The 21,835-nt window shown below is 54.0% G+C and overlaps 7 protein-coding genes across 7 annotated transcripts; 2 read left to right on the top strand and 5 right to left on the bottom strand.

Moving 5' to 3' along the window:
- Positions 1–1,172: 1,172 nt before the first annotated feature.
- Positions 1,173–8,395, bottom strand: CLUP02_13637 (histone deacetylase interacting; the record flags this gene model as incomplete). Its single annotated transcript, XM_049292575.1, has 8 exons — positions 1,173–1,718; positions 1,776–4,379; positions 4,457–5,072; positions 5,119–5,219; positions 5,620–6,276; positions 6,809–6,826; positions 7,689–7,712; positions 7,799–8,395. The coding sequence occupies 8 exons, from the start codon at positions 8,393–8,395 to the stop codon at positions 1,173–1,175; spliced, it is 5,163 nt and encodes a 1,720-aa protein (XP_049149721.1).
- Positions 8,396–11,517: 3,122 nt separating this feature from the next.
- Positions 11,518–13,643, top strand: CLUP02_13636 (flavocytochrome c; the record flags this gene model as incomplete). Its single annotated transcript, XM_049292574.1, has 4 exons — positions 11,518–11,551; positions 11,668–11,736; positions 11,807–12,044; positions 12,104–13,643. 4 exons carry the CDS (start codon positions 11,518–11,520, stop codon positions 13,641–13,643), a joined length of 1,881 nt encoding a protein of 626 aa, XP_049149720.1.
- A 135-nt stretch (positions 13,644–13,778) lies between these two features.
- CLUP02_13635 (uncharacterized protein) lies at positions 13,779–14,263 on the bottom strand (the record flags this gene model as incomplete). Its single annotated transcript, XM_049292573.1, has 2 exons — positions 13,779–14,031; positions 14,091–14,263. 2 exons carry the CDS (start codon positions 14,261–14,263, stop codon positions 13,779–13,781), a joined length of 426 nt encoding a protein of 141 aa, XP_049149719.1.
- A 181-nt stretch (positions 14,264–14,444) lies between these two features.
- CLUP02_13634 (uncharacterized protein) lies at positions 14,445–16,086 on the bottom strand (the record flags this gene model as incomplete). Its single annotated transcript, XM_049292572.1, has 9 exons — positions 14,445–14,505; positions 14,570–14,989; positions 15,068–15,205; positions 15,274–15,311; positions 15,347–15,549; positions 15,612–15,653; positions 15,726–15,816; positions 15,888–15,920; positions 16,018–16,086. The coding sequence occupies 9 exons, from the start codon at positions 16,084–16,086 to the stop codon at positions 14,445–14,447; spliced, it is 1,095 nt and encodes a 364-aa protein (XP_049149718.1).
- A 169-nt stretch (positions 16,087–16,255) lies between these two features.
- On the bottom strand, positions 16,256–16,924 carry CLUP02_13633 (uncharacterized protein; the record flags this gene model as incomplete). Its single annotated transcript, XM_049292571.1, has 5 exons — positions 16,256–16,342; positions 16,399–16,483; positions 16,551–16,628; positions 16,706–16,769; positions 16,864–16,924. 5 exons carry the CDS (start codon positions 16,922–16,924, stop codon positions 16,256–16,258), a joined length of 375 nt encoding a protein of 124 aa, XP_049149717.1.
- Positions 16,925–17,191: 267 nt separating this feature from the next.
- CLUP02_13632 (uncharacterized protein) lies at positions 17,192–17,470 on the top strand (the record flags this gene model as incomplete). Its single annotated transcript, XM_049292570.1, has 1 exon — positions 17,192–17,470. The coding sequence occupies one exon, from the start codon at positions 17,192–17,194 to the stop codon at positions 17,468–17,470; it is 279 nt and encodes a 92-aa protein (XP_049149716.1).
- Positions 17,471–18,011: 541 nt separating this feature from the next.
- Positions 18,012–21,440, bottom strand: CLUP02_13631 (uncharacterized protein; the record flags this gene model as incomplete). Its single annotated transcript, XM_049292569.1, has 6 exons — positions 18,012–18,127; positions 18,184–20,516; positions 20,563–20,791; positions 20,864–20,957; positions 21,010–21,155; positions 21,251–21,440. 6 exons carry the CDS (start codon positions 21,438–21,440, stop codon positions 18,012–18,014), a joined length of 3,108 nt encoding a protein of 1,035 aa, XP_049149715.1.
- Positions 21,441–21,835: the final 395 nt, after the last annotated feature.

The following is a 21,835-nucleotide window of genomic DNA, read 5'->3' as shown; positions in this document are numbered from 1 at the left end:
ACACGCGCAGAGTCAGCGGCTTTGCCGCATGTGACGCTGGTGGTTGTGCAGACTGCAGAAGACTTGACGCACACCACTTTTTGCTTTTTGGTCTCGCGTCATGGTACCTGAGCCGATGGGCGGGCTCCAAGACTACTGAAGGAAAATTTAAAAACCTCAAAAGGACAAAAAAAGACAAAAGTATACCAAGTTTTAGATATAGCGCAATGGGCGGCCATTGCAGATCTTTTTACCTAATATCACGAATCCGACGACCGCAAAAACTTCTTCCTTACCACACCTTACCTAGAGACTAAGACCACAAGTGCCCACTTGGCTGCCGTGGTTTGCGTCTTTTTCTTGCGTTTTTCTGCGCTTCCTCATGCACCGTTCTCGGATAGATCCTGGGAGATTTGACTGATTAGATGATCTGATAAGATCCACCCGTGTTACATCTTCGGCCCCTCCTAAAGAAGAATTTACAAGTAGACAAATGGAACTGTGGCTGTGTCAATTCCCCATTTCCTGCACTACCTACTTATTGCGTTGTGAAGAAGAGACTTTTGCGGCTTCGTGCATAATTAACGCGGTGGCCGAAGCGTCGACGCCGCGACATCGGCCCCGAAGGTGTGGGACTTACTTTGCTACCCGATGCCATGTAAGGTACCTGGGACTTTTGAAGTGACAAACAGGTACAAAGTTTGAATCGAGATTTTATGCTTGTAAGACCTTTTTTATTTTGCGCAACTACAATTATTGTACATTTGCAGGAAAGAGAAGACTGAAAAGGAATGAGTCGCAAAAGGAGGCGCAACTCGCTCTCTCTCATGATGAATGTCCGTGAAAAAGAGAGAATCATCTGCCAAAGCCTCCCCACTCTACTCTTCTTTCTGCAATCAGGTCGAAAAATAAGGAAAAAAAGGAGTCATGTAACGCCGAACCTTTCCCACGCCATTCCCATGCCAACCCGTTCCACGGATTCAACGATCGTGGTCAGGGCATCAAGAGAAGACCAAATCCATGTAAAGTTGGGGTAACATGGCAGCCATGCCGCTCTGCACCGCTATGCCGCCTGGTATCTTCGTAATTGTGAACTTTCAGCCTTCGCCCATCTTGTCTCCGATCTCACACATGTTGCCAACTTCTTTGCCCGCGCCACCTTAAAACGCCGGTTCCGCTGGATCACCACTTCACTACTCTGCGGTGTCCATTGCGTCCCCTGCGTCCGAGGCGGGTGCGATGCCATCCTTGAGCCACTTTGACCATCCCTCGTTGGACTTTTGTACGTCGGACTGGCTCATGCCCTTCATCCAGGGGCTGTTGAAGACAAACTTCTCGCGAAGCTTCGTGTCGCGCTTGTTACTCGCATTCTTGAGCCTCTCGAGGTGTCGCTCCTGGCCCTCCTTGTCCTTGGGAACGTTGTCGTAGACAAAGTACTCAGATGTACCAGCCTTCCACACCATCTTGCTCGAGTTCAGACAGATACTGATGGAAAGGTCTTCATCGAACGAGATGGGCTTGGGAATGTGGCTGTCCTCAAACTTCTCGTCGCTAGAAGGAAGATTGCGGGCCAACACTGTCTTTTGGAGCTTGTGCCGTGGCACACCTTCTGTCGGCTCGACTTGGATGAAGGACGAGATGTAGTATTGCCAGCGATCCTTGGCCTTCATCTCATCCATGTAGAAGGTGGTGTCTTCACGCTGCAGCCAACGGACAGAGGCTTCCGATTTGAGCGGGAACTGTGAAATGTGTTAGAAACAAGATAGAGAGAGAAAGTGGTGTTCAAGTGGACTTACCCAACAGATGACAAACATCTCGCCGTCCTTGACGCACTTCTCTGCGTACTTGCGGGCAGCGATCTCTGACTGGTAGTTTGTCTCCTCCTTCTCTCGGCTGTGGAGGTACTGCTGAATGATGTCCGGAGTCTTCTCCTTCGCATCAGTGCTGCTGCAGGTGAGAGCGAGACGACACAGAGTCTTGAGGAGGTCCTGTATGGTGTACAGCTTCCAACCGCTCTTAAGGTAGTAGTGGCGTAAAACATCCTGGTAACGGACCTCGTCGATATCGCCGGTGATGTATTCTTCAACAAGCTCAAGGGTCTTCGGCCAGAAGCTCTCAGGGTCGTCATGAGGGCCGAAGTAGTTGAGGGTGTTGTCGGCCAAGCCAATATCCTTGGCGGGACGAGGTCGGTTGACGCGGTTAACCTCTTCGACGACGCTCTCCTTGCTCTCCTTAACATCTCTGAGACGGGTGTAAATCGTCTGGAACACGTTGAAGAAGACGAATATGGTTTGGTTGCAGAAGAAGTTGTGCCAAGGCCGCGAGAAGAAGCCATCAGCCTTCAGTTCACCATCAGCAGTGAGGAGAGCATCGTCCCCAGTCGTGACTATAGGCTGCGGGACAATCGGCATCCAGCGGTCGTTAGACACGTCGGGGCCAGTACCATCCTCGGGAGCATCGGGCATTTCTTCCTCGTTCGCTGACCCAACTTCGGGCGTCGTCTCTTTGCTGCCAGACGCCGCGCTTCCCTCCTTTTGCGCACGCGGCTTAGAGCCGTTGCGGCCAGGATCGAGCACGCCACGGAGTAAATCACCCCTTCTACCGGCACGGCGGCTGCGGCCGTTAGTCAGTTCGGTAGGGACGGCCTCTTCAGCCTCATCCTCTTCCGATACATCTTGCAGCCTCGGTAGACGACCTTCCAATTCTTCCTCGGGAATATCGAAGAATGCAGGGATGAATGTCTCGAAGAAGTCGGCAATACGCTCCTTCTCTGGCACGCTATGCTGACCACTGCTGACAGTGTAGAGCATCATCAGACGAAGCAGCTCAACGACAACCTTCTTGTCGTTGAAGTCCCAAACCAACTGATGACGCGGGGCTTTGCCCTTCAAGCTGCGCTGGCGCCTCTGCTCCTCGGCCTTCGTCTTGATGACGTCGACAAGGTGTTTAGCTGAGAGGTTCCTCTTGTCGGTCTGCTTGACGAGGATGCCCATATGGTCGAGACTCTTGAGGTGCATGTGCTCAACTTGAGCATGCCACACCTTCTCCCATTCACGCTGTGAGAAGCGCCATTCCTCATCCTTTTGCTTCATTCTGGTCAACACAATCGGAACTACATTCAGCGGGTTGCTGAACAAGTCGTTGACGACTTCGGGACCCTTTTCACCATAAATCTTCTTGCAGACACGCTTGAAGACCGAGGTACTGTGTCCAGCCAAGGCCTGCGGCATCTGGAAGTGCTCTCTCTCCGCAGGCGACATGACGCTGATTTGCTGGGCGACAGGCTCCAAGAGTTGGATGCACTTGAGGTTTGCCTCGATATTGAAGTCGTAGTCGTGGCGTTCTTCCTCGATGCGATGCAAACCCTCTTCGAAGCCGTTCTTACGATGCGCGACAAATCCGGAATCTTCAGAGGCCCAGGTTGGGTGCGACGCCCAGTCGTCGTTCAACACGGAATTGCAGAGTTCATCGCGGCCGCTGCAAGGCTTGAGACGCTCCTGATTAATGGTTAGCGAGTGCAAATAAGACAACAAGTCTGGCTGACATACCCTTTTGGGAAGAAGACGATAACTAGGCCCATAGCCTCGGCAGTTGCTCAATGACACTTTGCCGCTCGGAGGCGCGGGTCTGTTATCGACGATTTCGTCATGCGGCTCGTACTTGAGGAACGCCTTCCAGAAACCTAACAGCTCGGGATTTGCGGCAAAGAAGACGCTGCCCTTGTGAAACACTGTGTTGCGGTCGATGATGGATTGACTGAACAAGTTGCAGACTTTGAGAAACTCGTTGAAAGACGTCTTGTTGCTGAGGTACTTCTTAACCTTCTCGAAGAAGGCGATCTCATCAGAGTTCGAGGTGGTCGACGCGGGAGGTCCCAAAGGCTCTGGCAATATCGGCGTCAGTGTCGGCTCAACCGCGGGGGCATCGGAAGCCAGCGCCTTGTTGTGAGACATCTTGGTTCGCTTGTTGTTGACGGCCGCAGGGGGGAGAGCGCCAGTAACAGCTCGGTTGGCTGAGACAGCAGCCTCCACGATGGGCGGCGCAGGAACGGGCGTCTGCTTGTCAGTTCTAGGTCGCTTCTTGTTGTTCTCCTTGGAGGCACTTGGGGGAGCAAAGCTTCCCAAGGGAGGCATCTTCTGGCCGCTCATAGTCGGCTGAGGTGTTTGGTTAGGGCCAGGGCCAGGCGGAAGCTCATCGCCAGGCCGTCCGGGTGTTCCCTTTCCTCCTTGTCCAGCAGATTCGGGCAAGAACTGCTTGAAATCTTCGAGTAGGTCAGGTGCAGTGTGGAACAAAGTCGTGACTTGGGCGTACACGTCCTGGATCGGCTTTTGTTCGCGCTGATAAGTCTGGAGAATTTCAAGGAATTGTTTGTAAATCTCAGGCTTATCCTGAAAGCGGTTCTGCGGCGTGGTTAGTGCGCGAGGCCTCAGACTGAAGCGGGATATGGATAGCAAGAAAAAAGTCCAGTTAGACTGACCTTGATTTTGTTCACGTAGCTGATGGCATGGTTGAACTCTACCGGCCCACGGCGCTCTAGGTTTGCCTGTTGTTGTTGCTGGTTGGTCGCGCCGTTCAGATTTGCGGGTCCCGTTACCGGAGTAGGGGTCTGCGCATTGCGAGGAGGCTGCTGCGCGTTGTTCGCGTGGGCAGCGCCTTGCGCCGGAGGACCACGCTGCTGACTTCCACCAGGACCCTCGAAAGGCGCGACGTGACCCTGGTTCATAAACGCAGGCGTACTAAAGTTCGCTTCAGGGCTCTCGATGCTGTGTTGCGGCTGCTGGGGCGGCGGTTGTTGTTGCTGTTGCTGCTGCTGAGGCTGTTGCTGCTGCTGTTGCCAATTGTTTCCACGCTGAGGAAAGAGCGGCTGAGAAGCACCGTTAGGGTGTGGATGACCTTCAACCTGCGTTCCTCGGCCAGCAATGGACTGAACAGTCGTGCCCATAGGGGTGGTGACCCTGATGGTGTTAGGGTCGTTGCCAGCGCCGCATTCAATCCGGTATCCTGGTGGCAGGAAGGTATTGAAGCCCTGGATTAGGTTCGGATGACCAGCGAATAGCTCCGAGACGCGATTAATGACCCCAGGAGTGTCAATGCTGCTTTGGTCAGTTGTGTCACCTGAACAACGGATTAATCACATACGCCTGGCTTTTGAAGTCTTTCATAATGTCGAGGAACCGATTGTACACGTCTGGCTGGTCGTGGAACTGTACCTTGACCTGGTCAAGATACGTCAAGGCATCCTGCCATTCATAGTTAGCTCTGACCGATGACAAACAAAACATTTAACCCGAAACCAAGCTTTACTTTGACCATGATGGGCGTATCCATGACCGCGGTTGCATTGGGTTTGCAGGCTACAGAGAGGAGAATTTGATGCGCATGGTTCTGGGGGGGAACTGGGCAGATGGGAAGATGATGAAGACAAGGCGATGCGCAAATGGACGTAGCGAGATGGAAGGACGGAATATGCACGCGGGGCGGCACTGCATCCTGCCTGGGCACCATGCGCCGTATCGGCGCACCAGCCCACATCGGTTTCCACTTTGGATGCGTCCAGCCACAGGTAAGAGCATCGGCAAAGGGTTCGCGGCTGCCTCCTTCTTCATCTGGCAAGTTTACAAATGACTTATTTCAACTTACATTCAAGATGGGTTGTTGGCCTTGGGCAATGCCGCCTTGGCCTTGCTGACCTGGCGGCCCTTGACTTTGACCGCCAGCAGCACCGGGGGCAGCGCCTCCAGTATTCCCACCACTGCCGCCGAAAGGAGGCCCTTGTTGCATCGGAGGTTGGCCCTCGCGCTGCTGTAGCGGCCCTCCAAAAACAGGTGGACCACCGCTGGCAGCGCCTAGGGAGTTACTGGGGGGGACGGTCGTGTGCGGGATCGGCGCGAACATCTGGTGCTGGGTATTGGGATTGTTCGGACCCCCGTGCGGCGGAGGTCTACTGTTATCGGGTTGAAGGGGACCGCCGAAGTTTGCGCCAGGCCCCGAGGGGGCGCCGAGAGGCATGGGCGGTCCGGACGAGCCTGAGCCGTGGTTTGCGAGCAGGCCGCCGGGGCTGTGGATTGCGCCCATCGCGCGAGATGCGACGGGCTGGTGTATGGGGATAGAGCCAGCATTGCTGTGATGGGGTGGGCCGGGGGGGTAGCCGTCTCGGCGGCGTCTCTCGGCTTGTTCTTGTTCGCGTCGTTCCATTTCTTCGGCTTTTTGGAGGCGGCGACGATTTTCGGCCTCGCGCTCGTAGGCGTCCACCTCGTCAGCGGGTTTCCCGCTCATCATCCTGAGATCGATCGTCCTCTTCCACTCCGGACGTTAGCGACGCGTTGGCATATAGAGTAGAGAGAAGGTAGGGTAGAGAGGGGTTGTCCTCAGTTGCGCCCGAAGAGTCTGAGGGGGGTGGCTGGACTCTGCAACCGCGCAAGCTTTGCTTCGCCCGCCAGTCCTCTGCGACCGAGGATCGTGTCGAGACTGAAGACACTTACAGACTGATGCTACCAATGGTATAATGTCTACATGGGGATCCAACGTCTTATCTCAGATTACAGTATCGTAAATCTACGAGGACGTCACGTAGGTAGGGAAAATTCGTAGTGGTCTCCAAGCTTGGAAGCTGCTGCTCAAACCCCTTCGCGGCTGATTGGAATGAAGCCCCCAGGTGCGGCTTCTTCCGCACATCACGTGCAGATAACGATCTTATCATGCTCGGTCCACCTTTATGTCCGAATGGCAAAAGCAGTCTTTCTTCCTCTCAAATTGCGCCGACAGCTTAGTATTAATGCTGCAAACTTGACAATATGAGGAGTTTCCTCGCGCCTCTGCTGTCACTTACAGTCCGATTTGGCCGTTTCTGTTTCGCAAGGTTGAATGTCTTCTTGGCAACATTATTGTTTTATTTTCTTTGAGTAAGATGAAACGATGCTTTCACCTGGATGGATTAACTAAAACCTCGAGCTTTACGATTTCGGGTCACTGTGTGGACAGGCAGAAGGGTGTTGAGTTTGGTTCGCACAATGACTGGTCTTTCGAAATAGCTCCCTTGTGAATTCTTGATGTATTTTAATCTTGAACTTTCTCTTCTGCGTAGCATGACTTCCAATCGATTCCGATTGTTTGCCTGAACTGTGTAGGTGGGTGCCTTGAAGAAGTGATAAACATTATTGTATGTCTTGCATTCTACCGTGTCGTTTGGATATTCGTTTACTATTCTTCGCTGATCATTCATCTACCTATTCATCCACGCTTTAATTGCCGATTCATCAAACAAAAGCAAAAGCTAATAACTCAGCAAAAGCTCAGCCCCCTATGGGGAGCTTACGAAAGATCCGAGGAGACTCTTACCAGCCTCAAGTGTAACGATGCAAGGATTTTTACAAGTAGAAAACGGGACTCGAACCCGCGACCCATGGGAGCGAGGCAATTCAGAACGAGCTAACATTCCCCGCCACACCACGGGCCTTGGTGACGATAATAAACAAATTTGTATCCTATAGAGGGTATTGGGGTGGCCGTTCCAGCGGACTCTCGCTCATGGCTCATAGCTCATAGGGAAGTCTGACTACGGTACCTTAGGCATAGTTCCGTACCTCCTTGATAATCCACTGTGTGCGATGGTTACTCACAGCCCGACAAGGTAAACCGTACGGGATGTTAAAGAAAGCATTGGGATCACATACCACTTCGCCATTGGCAACAGTACTCGCTACACTTACTACCTCAATATTACCAGGCTGGATCTAAACTATTCGTCAGTTTCCCAATATCGACATGATTGATAACAAAACAGAAAAGGAAAGAAAGGGACAGCATGGTATCGACTTACGAACTTAACACCGTCCTTGGTCTCCCACCACACATCCCTATCATCACCAATCGTCTTGGCCTTTGTATTCTCGGGCCACGGGCTCACGCCAACCATGTGCGCCTCAACAAACCGCTGAATGTTCCTCTGCGCCTTATCCCTGCCGTCGTCGCCCTCGTATGCGTCGGCGCCGAGCTGCTGGTAGTCGCGGGGATCCTCCCACGGTTTCCGCGGCAGCTTCTCGACGGCCGAGTTGAGGGGCGCCAGCACGGTGGTGTTGCGCCCTTGGTCGTCGAGGCGGCGCGAGGCGGATTCGATGTCGCGCGTGAAGCCGGCGAAGACGTTGATGCTCCGGTCACGGCCCATTACGTCGGAGAGCCTCACGCCTCCTCCTCCTCCTCCGTCTTGGCCCGGGCCGGAGGAGGAGGGGGGGTCTGAGGGCGGCGGTGGTGGCATGGCTGGACCGGGGGCGGGGTCTACGGATTCTACGATGGGTTTCTGGCGGAAGAAGCGGGGTGCGTATCCGTTGAGGCCGGAGCGTTCGACGGGGAGGGATCTGAGCTGGGCCGTCACTACGGTGCAGGTCAAGAGAAGTATTATGGCAGTGGGCCGTCTCATTATGCTTCTTGTTCTTTGGGAATGGGGAACTTGTGTATCGAATGAAGATTCCCGTCGTCGCAGTTCAGGAATGCAGCAATGCAGTCGCACTTGCCTTGGAAACTACAACACTGATGGCGCGCGTCACTTTCACGTCGGATGCGGCTTCGCGGCCTTGGATTTTCCCCACGGGACCAGATTTTTGGAAATCTAAGGGCGACGATTGGCTGCATGATAGGATGACATCACCCATGCTCCGATGCTGCGCAGCGCGGTGCTCTCCGCCAGCAGGAACACCTGTGACTCGTTTGTGGTAAGGTACCTTGCTCGCTGCAAGGCACACCAAACCAGCAGCAAGGGCGCAACCGCCTCACACCACGTGATGCTCGATCAACGAGGCAAGTCGCAAAACGCTTACTTTCCGAAGATGCCTTCACGATGCGGAAGCGAGTTCTATCTTTCGTTCCTGCGTTGCCGACGGATGAGCGCACTCGCCGAGATACACCGAAGACGGCAGCCCAATAACCCCAGGTATTCTCTACTATTTTGTCTCACAGAAGGGAGCGATTGCGGAGACGGGCAGCCGTTCCCCACACTTTTCTCAATCCGCGGGTTTCCTTCTGGCACAGGTGAGTTGAGGTGAGGATGCGCGAAACGGCAGTCGGGGCAGTCGGGAATTATTGCTGCATTTGAACGAGAAAGACTGGCTGGGAGAACCCTATGCCTCAGCAATCAGCGACCAAAAACGATGCAAGGCCACCACTAGCAATTGTACCAATAGTTTAGTTTTTATTATCCTCAGGATTCAATAAAGCTTCTCATGAATCATGAGAGGCTGAATTGGAAACCAAGTCGATGGGATAGGTGGCAAGTTTCTGTATGGGGGGGTTTTTGCGGTCAAAGAAGCTTGAGCACCTGACACATCTAGGCTTTTGCTCCGTCCTGCCGCTTTCCCCCAAGAATGCCCCCTTTCACATGCGAAAAAAAGATGTACGGCCTGGGTTCCCCAGACCAGCCCAGTCAGCCCAGTACCAGCCCTCAAGCACGACTCCGAAAAAGAAGTCCTTGGAGCCGGAAATGGCCCGTGAGAGGAAGGGGATTTGTACTGTACTACTGTGTATTCGACTATATTCGTACGAGTGCGGAGGAACAAGCTGGACTGGAATGCAGGCCGAAAGTGGTCGCCCAGCAGCGGCAAGGGAAAAGAGGGGACGGCAATGCGAGTAGATCCTCGGTCAGGTGCTAAAAGTTCCGGACCGGTCAATCATCTGACCTGCACCTCTTGTGTGGGGGATTAGGTGGGAGGGGGCCTAGTGAGACAACGGTATCTACAGTCCTACACAGTACGTGGTGGCTATGCCTCTCTTGCACGTAGCTACACTCGTGAAGATTCGACGGCGCCTTGAGAATTGCGCTCGACCAGCCGCAGCCTCAATGCAGCCGCACAGTCTTGAGGGGCAGAAGGGGCTGGAGAAGGGTTTTGGAACGTGTCCCATGGCATGGGGCATCGCAGGCGGCGGGTTTATGCCCGTGAAAGATGTCGATTACCCGTTCACCTTGTTGACACGAGGCATGTGGTACGCACCCAAGGTTGTGGGGAGAGCGGGAAGGCGACGGGACGCCAAGTGCTGGTTAGAGATTCGACGGCAGACGTTTAGTTTTGGTAGCCTCTCAGATGGGAAGACAGGCGGTTCGAGGTTCAGTCAGCTGCATGAGCTCGAGCACGAGGGCAAGCCCGTGACCTTGGATGCACCTTGGGTGGAAGTGGTAGATGAGTGGCCTTCACATGTCAGAGGCGAACGATGGACGGCTCCAAAAGTCCTGAAACTGTCACAAAATTCTTCATGGCCTTTTCTGCGGCAGCTTACTCCAACAATTTGACTCGTGAAAGTGTACTTACCTACACAGTTGGAGCTAAGGCTGGCGCAGGCGTGGCAGGTGAACCGGTCTGCCATCCCTTCTCGAGAGAGCCTCAAGTGCATCTTTTGAGATTTCTGGGTCAAACGGCTTCAACATGTCTACTCTGTAATGCCCTCCCTTCCGTTGGTCAGCTCGGTAAACGGAGCGCAGAGGTACCTCAGTAATAGACGGGGAACCTTTAGTAGCCAGACGGGGAATTCGAGACTTTTAGAACATCCCCCACAGTTTCCCCCAGTTTTGCAGGTCGCGGTCCACCACCGCACCGAGGAAAGCGAACGCGGGCCCAGTCTCGGCCAGAATTACTGCGAGAAGCCAACGAGTGTCTGGGGTCTCTTCATGCTAGAGGAGCAGTTCAGTTGCAATGCCCTCCGCAGACCGGACGCAATTGCCTGTTCGTAGTTGATAGACACAACATGGAGGAAACTTTTCTCACGATGCGCAGTTGGGGAAATAAACTGCACATGGAAGACAAGACTCAATTGAGATTCCATCTCTCTCGTCGCTCTCGGCTTCCCCACACCTGTACCTAAGAAAAAAAAGGTGTCCCATTGTTCCTCGGACCACTGCCACCGCTTGACCAAAAGGCTCATTCTTACTGGTACGTTCATCTGCCTCCCCCCCATTTAGTGACGCCAATTCTCCTCCCCCAGGGCCCCAGACCGTCCCTTTCCCCGACCCCCAACTCTGAGTCTCTGACCCAAACTCGGCCCAAAACTCACTAGCACCGCGGGCAAGCCCAGTCGTGGACTCGTGTGCCATGGAAGTCCCCAGTGCGAAGTTGCCCCCCCTGGTTTCTGCTTTTCCCACCGGCGCTTCGACCTCGGCTCACGAATCGCCGTGTCAGCGACCTTTCTGCCACTCCCTCCCATCTGCGCGCACCACCTCACGCAACCAGAACGAGTCGTCTCCGTAAGGTATGTACCACTGTCCCACTGCACCGTACCATACGGTACGAAGTATACCCCCCCAGGTCCCTTGCGGAGCGGATACCACTACCACCTGCACCTGCCTTCGGCCCCAGACCCGCGTCGTCCTTGTGCCTTTGTCCCCATCTTCCCTCGGCGTAGCAACAAGACGAAAGGCACCGCTCCTCTTCTCGTTTTCTTCTTAAACCTCTCCATCCAAACTCTCCTCCTCCCCCACCAACTTTCTCTTTCCCCATCTTCTTTGTTTGTTCTCCATCCTGTCCTTTGGAGCGCATCAATATTATCACATCAATCAAAATGGCACCCAGAGTTATCGTCGTTGGCGGTGGTCGTAAGTTACCTCAACCCCTTCCTGCTCCCACCTTCGCCTCTCAGTCTTACCACTCTCTCTGCCGCGGCCAATCTCGGCCTCGTCTTACCTGCTCACATGCTAATCCGTGCTGCCAGTGTCCGGCTTGAGTGCCGCGCATACCATCTACCTCGCAGGAGGCAACGTTGTCGTTCTCGACAAGCAGGGTAAGTCTAATAAACCTATGACTGCCATGCTGCTTGTGATTGTCGCAAAGCTTACGCTCCTACTCTACAGGCTTCTTCGGAGGCAACTCCACAAAGGCCACTTCTGGCATCAACGGTGCCTTGACGCGGACACAGGTCGACACCGGAATTGCCGACAGCGTCAAGCAATTCTATGATGATACCCTCAAGTCTGCTCGTGACAAGGCCCGCCCCGACCTCATCAAGGTCCTTACCTACAAGTCCGCTGCCGCCGTCGAATGGCTTCAGGATGTCTTCAATCTGGACCTTACTCTCGTTTCGCGGTTAGGGTAAGTCGATCGCAGAAGTCCAATGTGCAAGGTTCCTCAGGTTCTAACCTATCCTACAGAGGTCACTCCCAGCCCCGTACCCACCGTGGTCACGATGCCAAGTTCCCTGGTATGGCCATCACATATGCGCTCATGCAGAGACTCGAGGAGCTCGCCGAGACCGAGCCCGAGCGTGTCGAGATCATCAAGAAGGCCCGCGTTACCGGCCTGAACAAGGACGGCAACACCATCACTGGTGTTTCATACGAGTTCAACGGCGAGGAGCAAAAGGTTGACGGACCCGTCATTCTTGCCACCGGTGGTTACGCTGCCGACTTTGGCGAGACCTCCCTACTCAAGAAGCACCGTCCCGATACCTTCGGCCTCGCCACCACCAACGGCACCCACGCCACTGGTGACGGTCAGAAGATGGTCATGGCCATCGGCGGTAACGGTATTGACATGGACAAGGTCCAGGTCCACCCTACCGGTCTGGTTGACCCCAAGGACCCCGGCTCCAAGTGGAAGTTCTTGGCTGCTGAGGCCCTTCGTGGTGAGGGTGGTCTCCTTCTCAACGCCGACGGTGACCGTTTCTGCGACGAGCTTGGTCACCGTGACTATGTCTCCGGCATGATGTGGAAGGAGAAGGACAAGAACAAGTTCCCCATCAGACTCATTCTCAACTCCAAGGCCTCCAAGGTCCTTGACTTCCACACTCGCCACTACTCTGGCCGTGGTCTGATGAAGAAGATGACCGGTGCCGAGCTGGCCAAGGAAATTGGCTGCTCCCCCGACCACCTCCAGAAGACCTTCACCACCTACAACGCCATTGCCGATGGCAAGCAGAAGGACCCTTGGGGCAAGAAGTTCTTCCACAACCTGCCCGTCGACATCAACGATGACTTCCACGTCGCGCTGATGGAGCCTGTTCTCCACTTCACCATGGGCGGTATCGAGATCAACGACAAGGCCCAGGTCTTGAACAGCGAGCAGAAGCCCTTTGACGGTCTGTTCGCCTGCGGTGAGCTTGCTGGTGGCGTTCACGGTGCCAACCGTCTCGGTGGTTCTTCCCTACTTGGCTGTGTCGTTTACGGCCGTGTTGCCGGTGACACCGCTAGCAACTACCTCTTCCAGCAGGCTCTTAACGGCGTAGGAGGTGCCACCTCCCGTCTCGGCCAGATCTCACTGCACCTGGACCCCGCCCAGCCTGGTCGCGTCACGATCGACTGGAACAACGGTGGTGGCTCCGGTGGCCAGGGTATCCCTGCCCAGCAGACCACATCGGCCGCCGGCCCCACGCCCGAGAAGGCGGACGGCCAGAAGGCTTCCAAGCCCAACAACCCCAAGGAGTTTTCCGTTCCCGAGAAGGAGTTCTCTATGGAGGAGGTTGCCAAGCACAACACCAAGGAGGACCTGTGGGTCGTCGTCAAGGGTGTTGTGATGGATCTCTCAAACTGGCTCGAGGAGCACCCCGGTGGACCCCAGGCCATCATGAACTTCATGGGCCGCGACGCCACCGAGGAGTTTGAGATGCTGCACGACGACGAGGTTATCCCCAAGTACGCACCACAGCAGGTGATTGGCCGCGTCAAGGGCCAGACGCCGAGTTTGGAGCTGTAAATTTTGAGACGATCATCTACGACGAGCGCACGACGGAATCTTGGCTTTGGGTAAAACAGTGATAACCGGAGTAACGGGTGCGCATTGGCGCGCTTTTTTGAATTTGGGCATTTTTCTCACATCTCGGGAATGTATTCATAGATACATGTTGTAGTCTCTTGGATTCAATGGAACTCCAAACTCTCTGTTCACTTGATTGTCTTTTCTCCATGTGACATATATGACCATAATTGACTTGACGCCGTCTGGGCGGCCGTGTAGGTTCCGAATGACTTCCGCTGTAGTGCCGGTAATCAGTTCAAAGCCGTCCATACATGTCCACACAAGACGAAGGGCTGCAAAGGTGCCATTGATTGTTGCAAGTTTCGAAGTAGCCAGTGGGAATGCTCTTTTCATAGTCCGCCTATTATTGTTTCTCTCCTCTTCGCATGGCATCGAATCGAGAACATACCGCAGCTATCGTCTACGTTTCCTGAAATTCTCCACATGCCACATCGCTTTCTACCCATATCTAGGGCTGAAAATTCCTCCTCCTCCCTCCGTCCTCTGAAAGCAACGACTGAACGCTGGACGGGGCTTAGAAGGAGGTTGCAACTTCCAGCTTGACTCGCCGGGATCATTACACTAACAAGCCTCGGGGTAAAGACATCGGGTGCGGGTTTACTTCACGTGCTACGTGGAACTCGTGTCTCATTATAGCATCCAACATGATTATCGCCAGTTAACTACTATAAGATGAAAAAACCCCTACCCCAGAGCCCCCTTCAAGGCTACTTTGGAACCAGACCGCCCCCATCACTCTCAAGATGCTTCTCTATTCTCCTCAGTCTCCTTGAGCGGCTTTCTCGCGTGAATAATGTACCTGTCAAGTTTCTATTAGCACTTGCAAGAAAAGCCAAGAAGTCGGACTTGGAGAGTGGACTTACACGGCAATGTATCCATGCACGTTCTTGTTCTTCAACTCATTCCTCACCCCAATCAAAAACACATTCACCTCCTCCTTTGTCCACTCGAGCGCCCGCGTAAACGGCGCCATGCTCCACGCCTCGAGCCCCTCGAGCATGTTCTCGAGCGTCCAGATACCCAGCTCGCGGTAGTGCGGGTCCTTGGGCCACGCGTTGAGCGGCCACTTGTACTTTGTGACGACGACGTCCTCGAAGCCGACTTCTTCGAGGAGGGGCCTGAGACTGGGGCAGTCGACAAAGGGGCGGCCAAAGATGTTGCAGGCCTCCTCGAGACGGTCGACCCATTCGACGAGGGGGCTGTCGGGCTTGAGGGTGCCGTCGTCGCATTCGGGGCGCATGTGGCCTTCTTGGAGCTCGAGGTAGCCGCCTGGTTCGAGGAAGCTGTCGGGGTGGGGTATTTTGATTAGTTTTTCGTGGTCGGGGGGTTAACTAAGGGGGAACTATGAGATGCTGCTTTACTCGTATGATTGTTTGAAGAATCTTCTCCAGTCGGAGATGCTCGAGGTCATTGCGCGGGTGTGGATGTAGTCGAATTTGGTGTGGTATGTCCAGGGTTCCTCGAGGTCATCAACCTCGAACTTGACGTTGGGCGGGACGCTATAAGAGAGAACATGAGCACAACTGACTACCGCCTATTTGAGAAGGAAAGTAAAGACAGTTCCTACAATTGAGTTTGTGCAGGAGACAGATCGATACCAACAACCTAAACAAAGCAGCAAATCAGCAAACCTCACGGACGTTCTTACAGCCAGAGACTGAGTCAAAGTAGCAAGAGCGGAAATGTACCTCGGCGTCGGGATGTTCGTCACCGAATTCGACGCACCAGAGTCCGGTGCCAGTGCCCACGTCAAGCACGCGGCCTACCTTGGCCTCGGGCTGGGCGATGGGTGCGAGGCCGAGCCTATAGTCGAGGGTCAGGAGGAAGACGTTGTGCTGCAGATCTGTGATTTATTAGTTACCCATGTCAGGAGTACGTTGAGATGTATTTCCTATCACGACTTACCCAGCCTGTCGGCTTCCTTCTCATCGTTCGGGTAGCTGTATTCTACGCCACGTTAGCGGACGAGGTCAACGCAAGGAAGCGACCTCCGGGTCATGCGGTGGATCAGATACTCACGACCGTCTTTGTATCGGTGGTATGTCCTGCCGTTCTCGATGCGGTGGTTGAGGATTGAGCTTGCCAAGCTAGTGCTTGAAGATGCAACGCTCTGAGAAGCCGATGATTCAGTATAAGACATTCAAAATCTATGGCGTTGTCGCGTTACGCGGGGATACTTACAGTCGCCCGGTCCGATGAGCTGTCATCAGCGCTCTAGAATAACACACTATCAGGATATTTGCGGTTTCATGAAAGGTGAGTGACGAAAGCAGAGCGGAAATAAGAACCCGGCTATAAGCGATCAACTCACAAAATCATCAGCGATAATGACAGGGCCATTGTTGGCAGCAGGTTGCTGCTCTTGATCGGTAGTAGACATGGCTGCGACTGGTTGAATACAAAATTGGCGAATATCTCTCTCTCAACTCTTTGAATGAGTCCGATGGGGGGGGGAAACAACGTCAAAGGACGAAGGGGCTGACGAACCCGAGAGAGTGGCAGCGGTCCCCGTTTATCACCCCTCCTCGTCTTCCCCTCCTCTGTCTCTTTCAGACGAAAAAACGAAAGATGATAAGTTGTTTGCCCCTCTCTTCCTCGGTTGGGAGACAATTATGCACGTTGGTGGCAAGGTGCTGCTGGTGGAGAATGTTTGTGCTTCCAACCGCATGGGTCTGCGAGCGCATTAGGAAACCAGAACGCAGCCCATCTCCGAGGTACGCGTGGTAAAGTAGCAGTTGTAGACATCCTCAACCGGGATAGTCGATGATTGGCTCCTTCTGTGAAATGGGTCAAGGGAACCTACTTGTCACTGGCGTGGGCTTGCATTCGAATAGACAGGCGTACTGAAAATTTTGCTCGATGTTCATGCTATTTGGGAGTTGCTTTCGCCTGTGGAAGTGCTCCAGAGACATTGAATCTCTACTAGAACCGAAAATCGATCAATCAAAGCTCGCTCAACCTTTTTCTATAAAAAGAAAAAAAAAAAAACAGAGACGTACACAGGGGGAACACCGTACAAGTGCCAAAGCCGGAAATCCATTGACAACAAGAAGAAGAGGCCGACTGTCGCAAGAAGTCATACACGTCATGTCTCGAAGTCCATCCTTACAGCTTTCATTTTCCCTAGACAGTTTAAATCGAAACATTGGCCTTCAACGTACCCCTTTGTCGTTGACTAATCTGTAGTCTCGCAACTTGTCACCGACAACAACGGTCATATCTAGAAGTCTATATAGTCGTTAGGCGTGATTCGGACCCTTCATGACCAATATCACCATAGTTACAAAGCTGGTATCAAAGTCTCTAGCATATATAATGCGCAAGCCATTTCATTCCTGTCACTGGATCGAAGACAAGATATCACCCACTACCAACCTTAACCTTCAATATCTCACTACACCCAACACACAGCTTCAAAAGAACTCAGACTAAAACGAAAAGCGCCGAGAGAACCCCAACAACTACACCACCTCCGCCCATCAGGAATGTGCAACATCCAACAATTCATCTGCAACCTATGCAACCGCCTCAAAGCAGTCTCCCTCACCTACTGCAGACAAGCCCTGGATGCCGGCCACATCCCCTACTCGCACGTCCTCATCGAGATGAAAGACACCTTCGTCTGGACGCCCTATGAAGGCTGCGAAGGGCTCCCAATCGACGCGGTGGCGGCCCGCTGGATGAAGTGCGGCTCGTTCGACTTTACGGATGACGAGGCTGAGATGGATGAACAGTTTGATGCTGATGATGAGATGAGCGACTAACATGTCGAATCATGACCGACGGCGGTTGGATGGTAGTCCCCGGATTTGGGGAGAGACAGAGAGAGAGATGACGGCGAGTGATGGCTACAACACGTATGTGGGTTTCGAGTGCTAGGCTCTAGGAAATATGGAAGCAACTAGATAAACGTTGGCTGGGCTTTAGAACAATGACAAACAAGGTGGAACTCCTTTCTTTTCTCACTGGGTTCTAAAGTTCACATCAGTTCTTTAACTCAAGGATCAAATCTGCCATTGATATTGTGCGTAATCGGCTTGCTATTCTAGTGGTATCATCTTATTCTGTAACAACCCGCAACGAAAAGGGACGGCAGAAAGGTATTAGGGACTAATGACAGAAAAGGGGGGTTTAGATCCGGCCAGGGATCTGAAAATCGGAGACGTTTGTATCTCGAAGAATTAGAGACCGGAAAAAAAGGTGGCGCTTTTTTGGTCGTAATGATGCTGGATGCTGCAGTCATTCAAAACATACGCAGAGAATCTGAATTTCAAATCGCGAGGTTCAAATGTCGTCCATCAATCTTTAACGGCGGACGGGAGGGGTTCGGGCACCCGTCAAAGGAGGACCTTGGGAGTTCTCCATGTTGCCAGTCAGTTCAGCAACACGCGCCTTAATACGCGCTACGCGGGATTCGATTGCTATACATGGTCAGATCTTGGACGCCAAAGGTTTTCAGTTTCATGGTAAGGCTTACTCTCTTCACCGCTTGTGTCGTCACCATCGTCGGTAGTCTTGCTGTATCCGCCGCGGCTCTGTTCTTCGCTCTGGCGTTGAGCTGCGCGATCCGCAGCGTTCTTGCGGATCTGAGCCCATCGGTCGACTGCGGGCGGCGATCTAGGGCCATCCTCGGGAGACACCGGAGCGGACGAGTTGTCCGCAGGAGGTTCGGGGGTCTTCGCACGTCTTGCGATAGGGGGCGGAACAGCATCCTCGGAGTCGTCGTCGGGGACGAATGCGGGCTGCTCTTGCAGAGGGCCCTGGTCAAACCGCGAGAATTCGTGCCGAGCCTCGTTGGCATCGTCGGTATCGACGCGAGAAAGGGATTCATCAACGGACGGCTCGTACTGCGGCTCGTGAGCTTGGGTCTCAACTGGGGCGGGTTGAGGAGTCTCCATTGGTGTGATGTAAGCCTCTGCAGGTGTTGGTGTGGGGAGATTGGACTCTGAAGCAGCGGGTTGGGGGACAGGAGAAGGAGCAAGCTTTGGCGGCTCGGGAGTTGCTGTCTCGCGCTGGAGCATACCGTTCAAATCTGCGGCGGCATTCTCAGGCAGTTTCGAGTTCCGGTTCTTGTTACGGCCAAAAAGCTTGCGAAGTCCACCTCCACCGGTCTTCTCCTTGTGGAGCTTCTTGGACTTTTTGTCCTTCGGGCTGGTGTCCGGTTCAGGGGTGAACATGTTCTCCCGTGCCTGGTCATATGAGTCCTTCGGCGGGGGCATCGGAGAACTGCGGCCCTCCTCGAGTCGGTCGGTCGGGTGCAGACCACTCGGGGCCTCTGATTCCTTCTCGGATGGAATGCGAGGTTCGTCGTCTTGCGCGCCGGGGGGAAGCGGGGATGGCGAACGAGGGAAACCTGGTGAGCTCTGGGTCAATGGCGAGGGCTGTGGTTGCAGCGAGGGCGACTTGGCCGGGACTTCCGGGCGAAGCTCCGCTCCGTTGGTGTTGCCGTTTGAGTATTCGTTATGGCCTTGACTGTCCTTCCTTTGCATGGTGGAAACACCGATACCGCGCCCAGCAGTGTTGTTCGCCAGGTAGGCCTCCCGAATCGCTTCCTTATCGTACTTGTTTGCCCATTTCATCGCTGGAGACGCCTGACGCATGATTTCTGGCTGGAGGGTGAATACACTGGTGGTCTTCTCTCTCGCCGACTCATCATTCCGGCCTCGGCGAGCCTGCAAAATTTGCTGTTGCTTCTCCTGCTGCTGACGGGCCTGAAGCTGTTGAGCAGCAGCTTGAATCCGAGCCTGTTGATCGGGACCGATGCTCGATTTACTGACATTGGGATCCGTCTTTTTATTGCCCTTCTCAAGAGTATGCTTGCCGGTTGATTTACGGCGGTTGACGCCCTTGTTGCGTCTTGTCCAGCTGAAGAATCCCTTCTTTTCGGCAATGTAGGCTCCCTCCTGAGGCTCGGGGGCGGCACCAGCAACCATCTCCTCCATGACGAGCCATCGACCACGTTTAATGGTCGTCTCAATCACGGCGCAGCGGCCAAACGCAGATTTTCTCTCGGGAGTCTCTTCGGGTGCAAGACTGCTCATCCAAACCCACCAGAAGCTCTCGTCGAGGTCAAAGCGGGCAATGCTTGCTAGCTCGCCAGGCTCGAGACGATCCGACTCCAGGCGTGGGTTGTGAGATTGGGAGCTCCGTTGGCGTTGAGCTGTCTCGATGGGCGGCAACTGCTTATCGGGCGGCAGTAGCATGTTCGGGTTGTTTGGGTTGTCATCCACAAAGCCAGACGAGAGGAAATCGGCCCAGGAAGGTGTAGTCGGCCGTCCCAAGCCCATGTTGCCAGCCGCAGGTGTGGTTCTCAAGCCCTGGGGTTTGCGAGCCGCAGCTGCCGCTTCTTGGTCATCGTCGTCGTCGTTGTCCTCGAGAGCGCTGGTGAAGCCAATGTCTTCGAAGCGTGACCAGGATGCGTCGCGCAAACTCGTCGAGTGTTTTGAGCTGGAAACTTGCGACTGATTGGCGGAGGAGATCGATTTCAAGACGCGACGGCATTCTTCCGTCAGTGCCTTTACAGGATCCTCGTACTCGGAAAACTCGCGCAGAGCTTGGTCCTCATCGCGGTATTGGAAGTGATTGGCTCGACGGAGTAGCGCAAAGGGGCCCGGCGAAACGGTGTCCACGATCATAACGACCCTGTATGTAGAGGACTGCATCAATGATGGCTTCTGGGGAGGATACTCGGTTTCCTGAAGCAATTTTTGAAGAGACATTGGCAGCAGCGAGATGGAGCCCTGCGTCTGCTTCTGCGGGGCCAAAGATCGCAGGTAGGCGAAGAACAGATGGCTCGTAGCATCAGCGGCGCTGAAGAATGTTAGTGTTGCTCGACCCTCGTGGTAATTTTACTCACCTTGCCCATGCCTTGTAACCACCTTCGAAGCCACTGCCCGTGTCCTTGTGTTCGAACGCCCACCAGGCAGCCGTCCGAGACAATTTCCGTCCGCCCAATCCGTTCATCTTGCTGTGGGCGGCAATTGCAGACATCAAGTCGAAGAAATCGAAAATGATACACGAACGAGCTCCATTATCCACACTCAGAGGGATGAATGTTTTGAACGAGTCCCTCGCCATATTTGAGTCTAATGCGCGGGTCAGCCCATGGTGCCCATGAAATACTCATGTGAAGTGCCGAGTCCGTTTGTGCAACATACCTTGCTCGCCGACTTTGAACAGCTCGTACGCATCCCAGCCTACAACACCGCCTGCAAGGCGACTCCAGCACCATTTAACTACGCCAGCAATGACCTAGTGACATGTAAGTATATCAGTGGTAAATCTGTGTTCAAGATTCACAAACCATTGGCTCAGTCATGCGAAGCTCTTGCGACAAGAATTCGCCGCGCAAAGGTTGGCTTCCATCGAAAAAGTGGCGGATGAAGGTCCGGACCGCACTAGGGTCCGAAGTAGGTCTAAACGGCAGCAGCAAAAAGGGGTGGTCGAGGGCTAGGTTGTGACATGTCAGTACACCGTTGGCGCAATTGGCCGAAGTTCAGAGAAAGGCGACGGTGGGAGCTCAGAGGCAGATGCAAACGACATACCTCTTGCTTTCAGCTCGTCAGTGCAACGCCTGATCAAGTCCTGGATCTCTTCGGGCTCGACCGTCTTCCTCGTGAAAGCGTCGTCCCATTTTGGCTTCGCGGGCAGCTGATCGGCATTGTCAAAGTTGGCGCCCTTTTTTGCCTTTTTGGAGCCGTCCTTGCTCTTCAATCGGGAGAAGAGGCTAGGCATCTTGTCGGTGGACTCTCGCCTCAATCAAGGCGATTGGTGTTTGGAGCGGGGAAAGGCGCGATGCATTCGAGGTTGCGACGGTTGGATAAATGGGCAGGCGCGCCTTCTTTGACGAGGGGCAGGTTACAAGTCGTGTAATCGGAAGTGAGACAGGGAAAGTCAAGAAATCGATGTTGGGTGGACTCGGTCGGTTAAGGAATTGGCCGGGGGGGTAAGGTAGGTAGTCGCGAGAGGGCCGCGATAGGGGGCGGGAAGTGTGAGTGTGTCGTCGAAAGAGAGAGGTGGGCGCGCGTTTGCTCTTGGTCCAATGTCAATAATACGTCGTTGGAACGGTCCACCACGCGAAGAGATTCCACTAGGAAATTGCGATAGCGGGGGAAACCAACTGCTGAGGG

Source organism: Colletotrichum lupini, chromosome 7, assembly GCF_023278565.1.
Source record: "Colletotrichum lupini chromosome 7, complete sequence".
In the NCBI taxonomy this organism is placed as follows: Eukaryota; Fungi; Ascomycota; class Sordariomycetes; order Glomerellales; family Glomerellaceae; genus Colletotrichum; species Colletotrichum lupini.
This window is presented reverse-complemented; position numbering and strand designations above follow the sequence as displayed.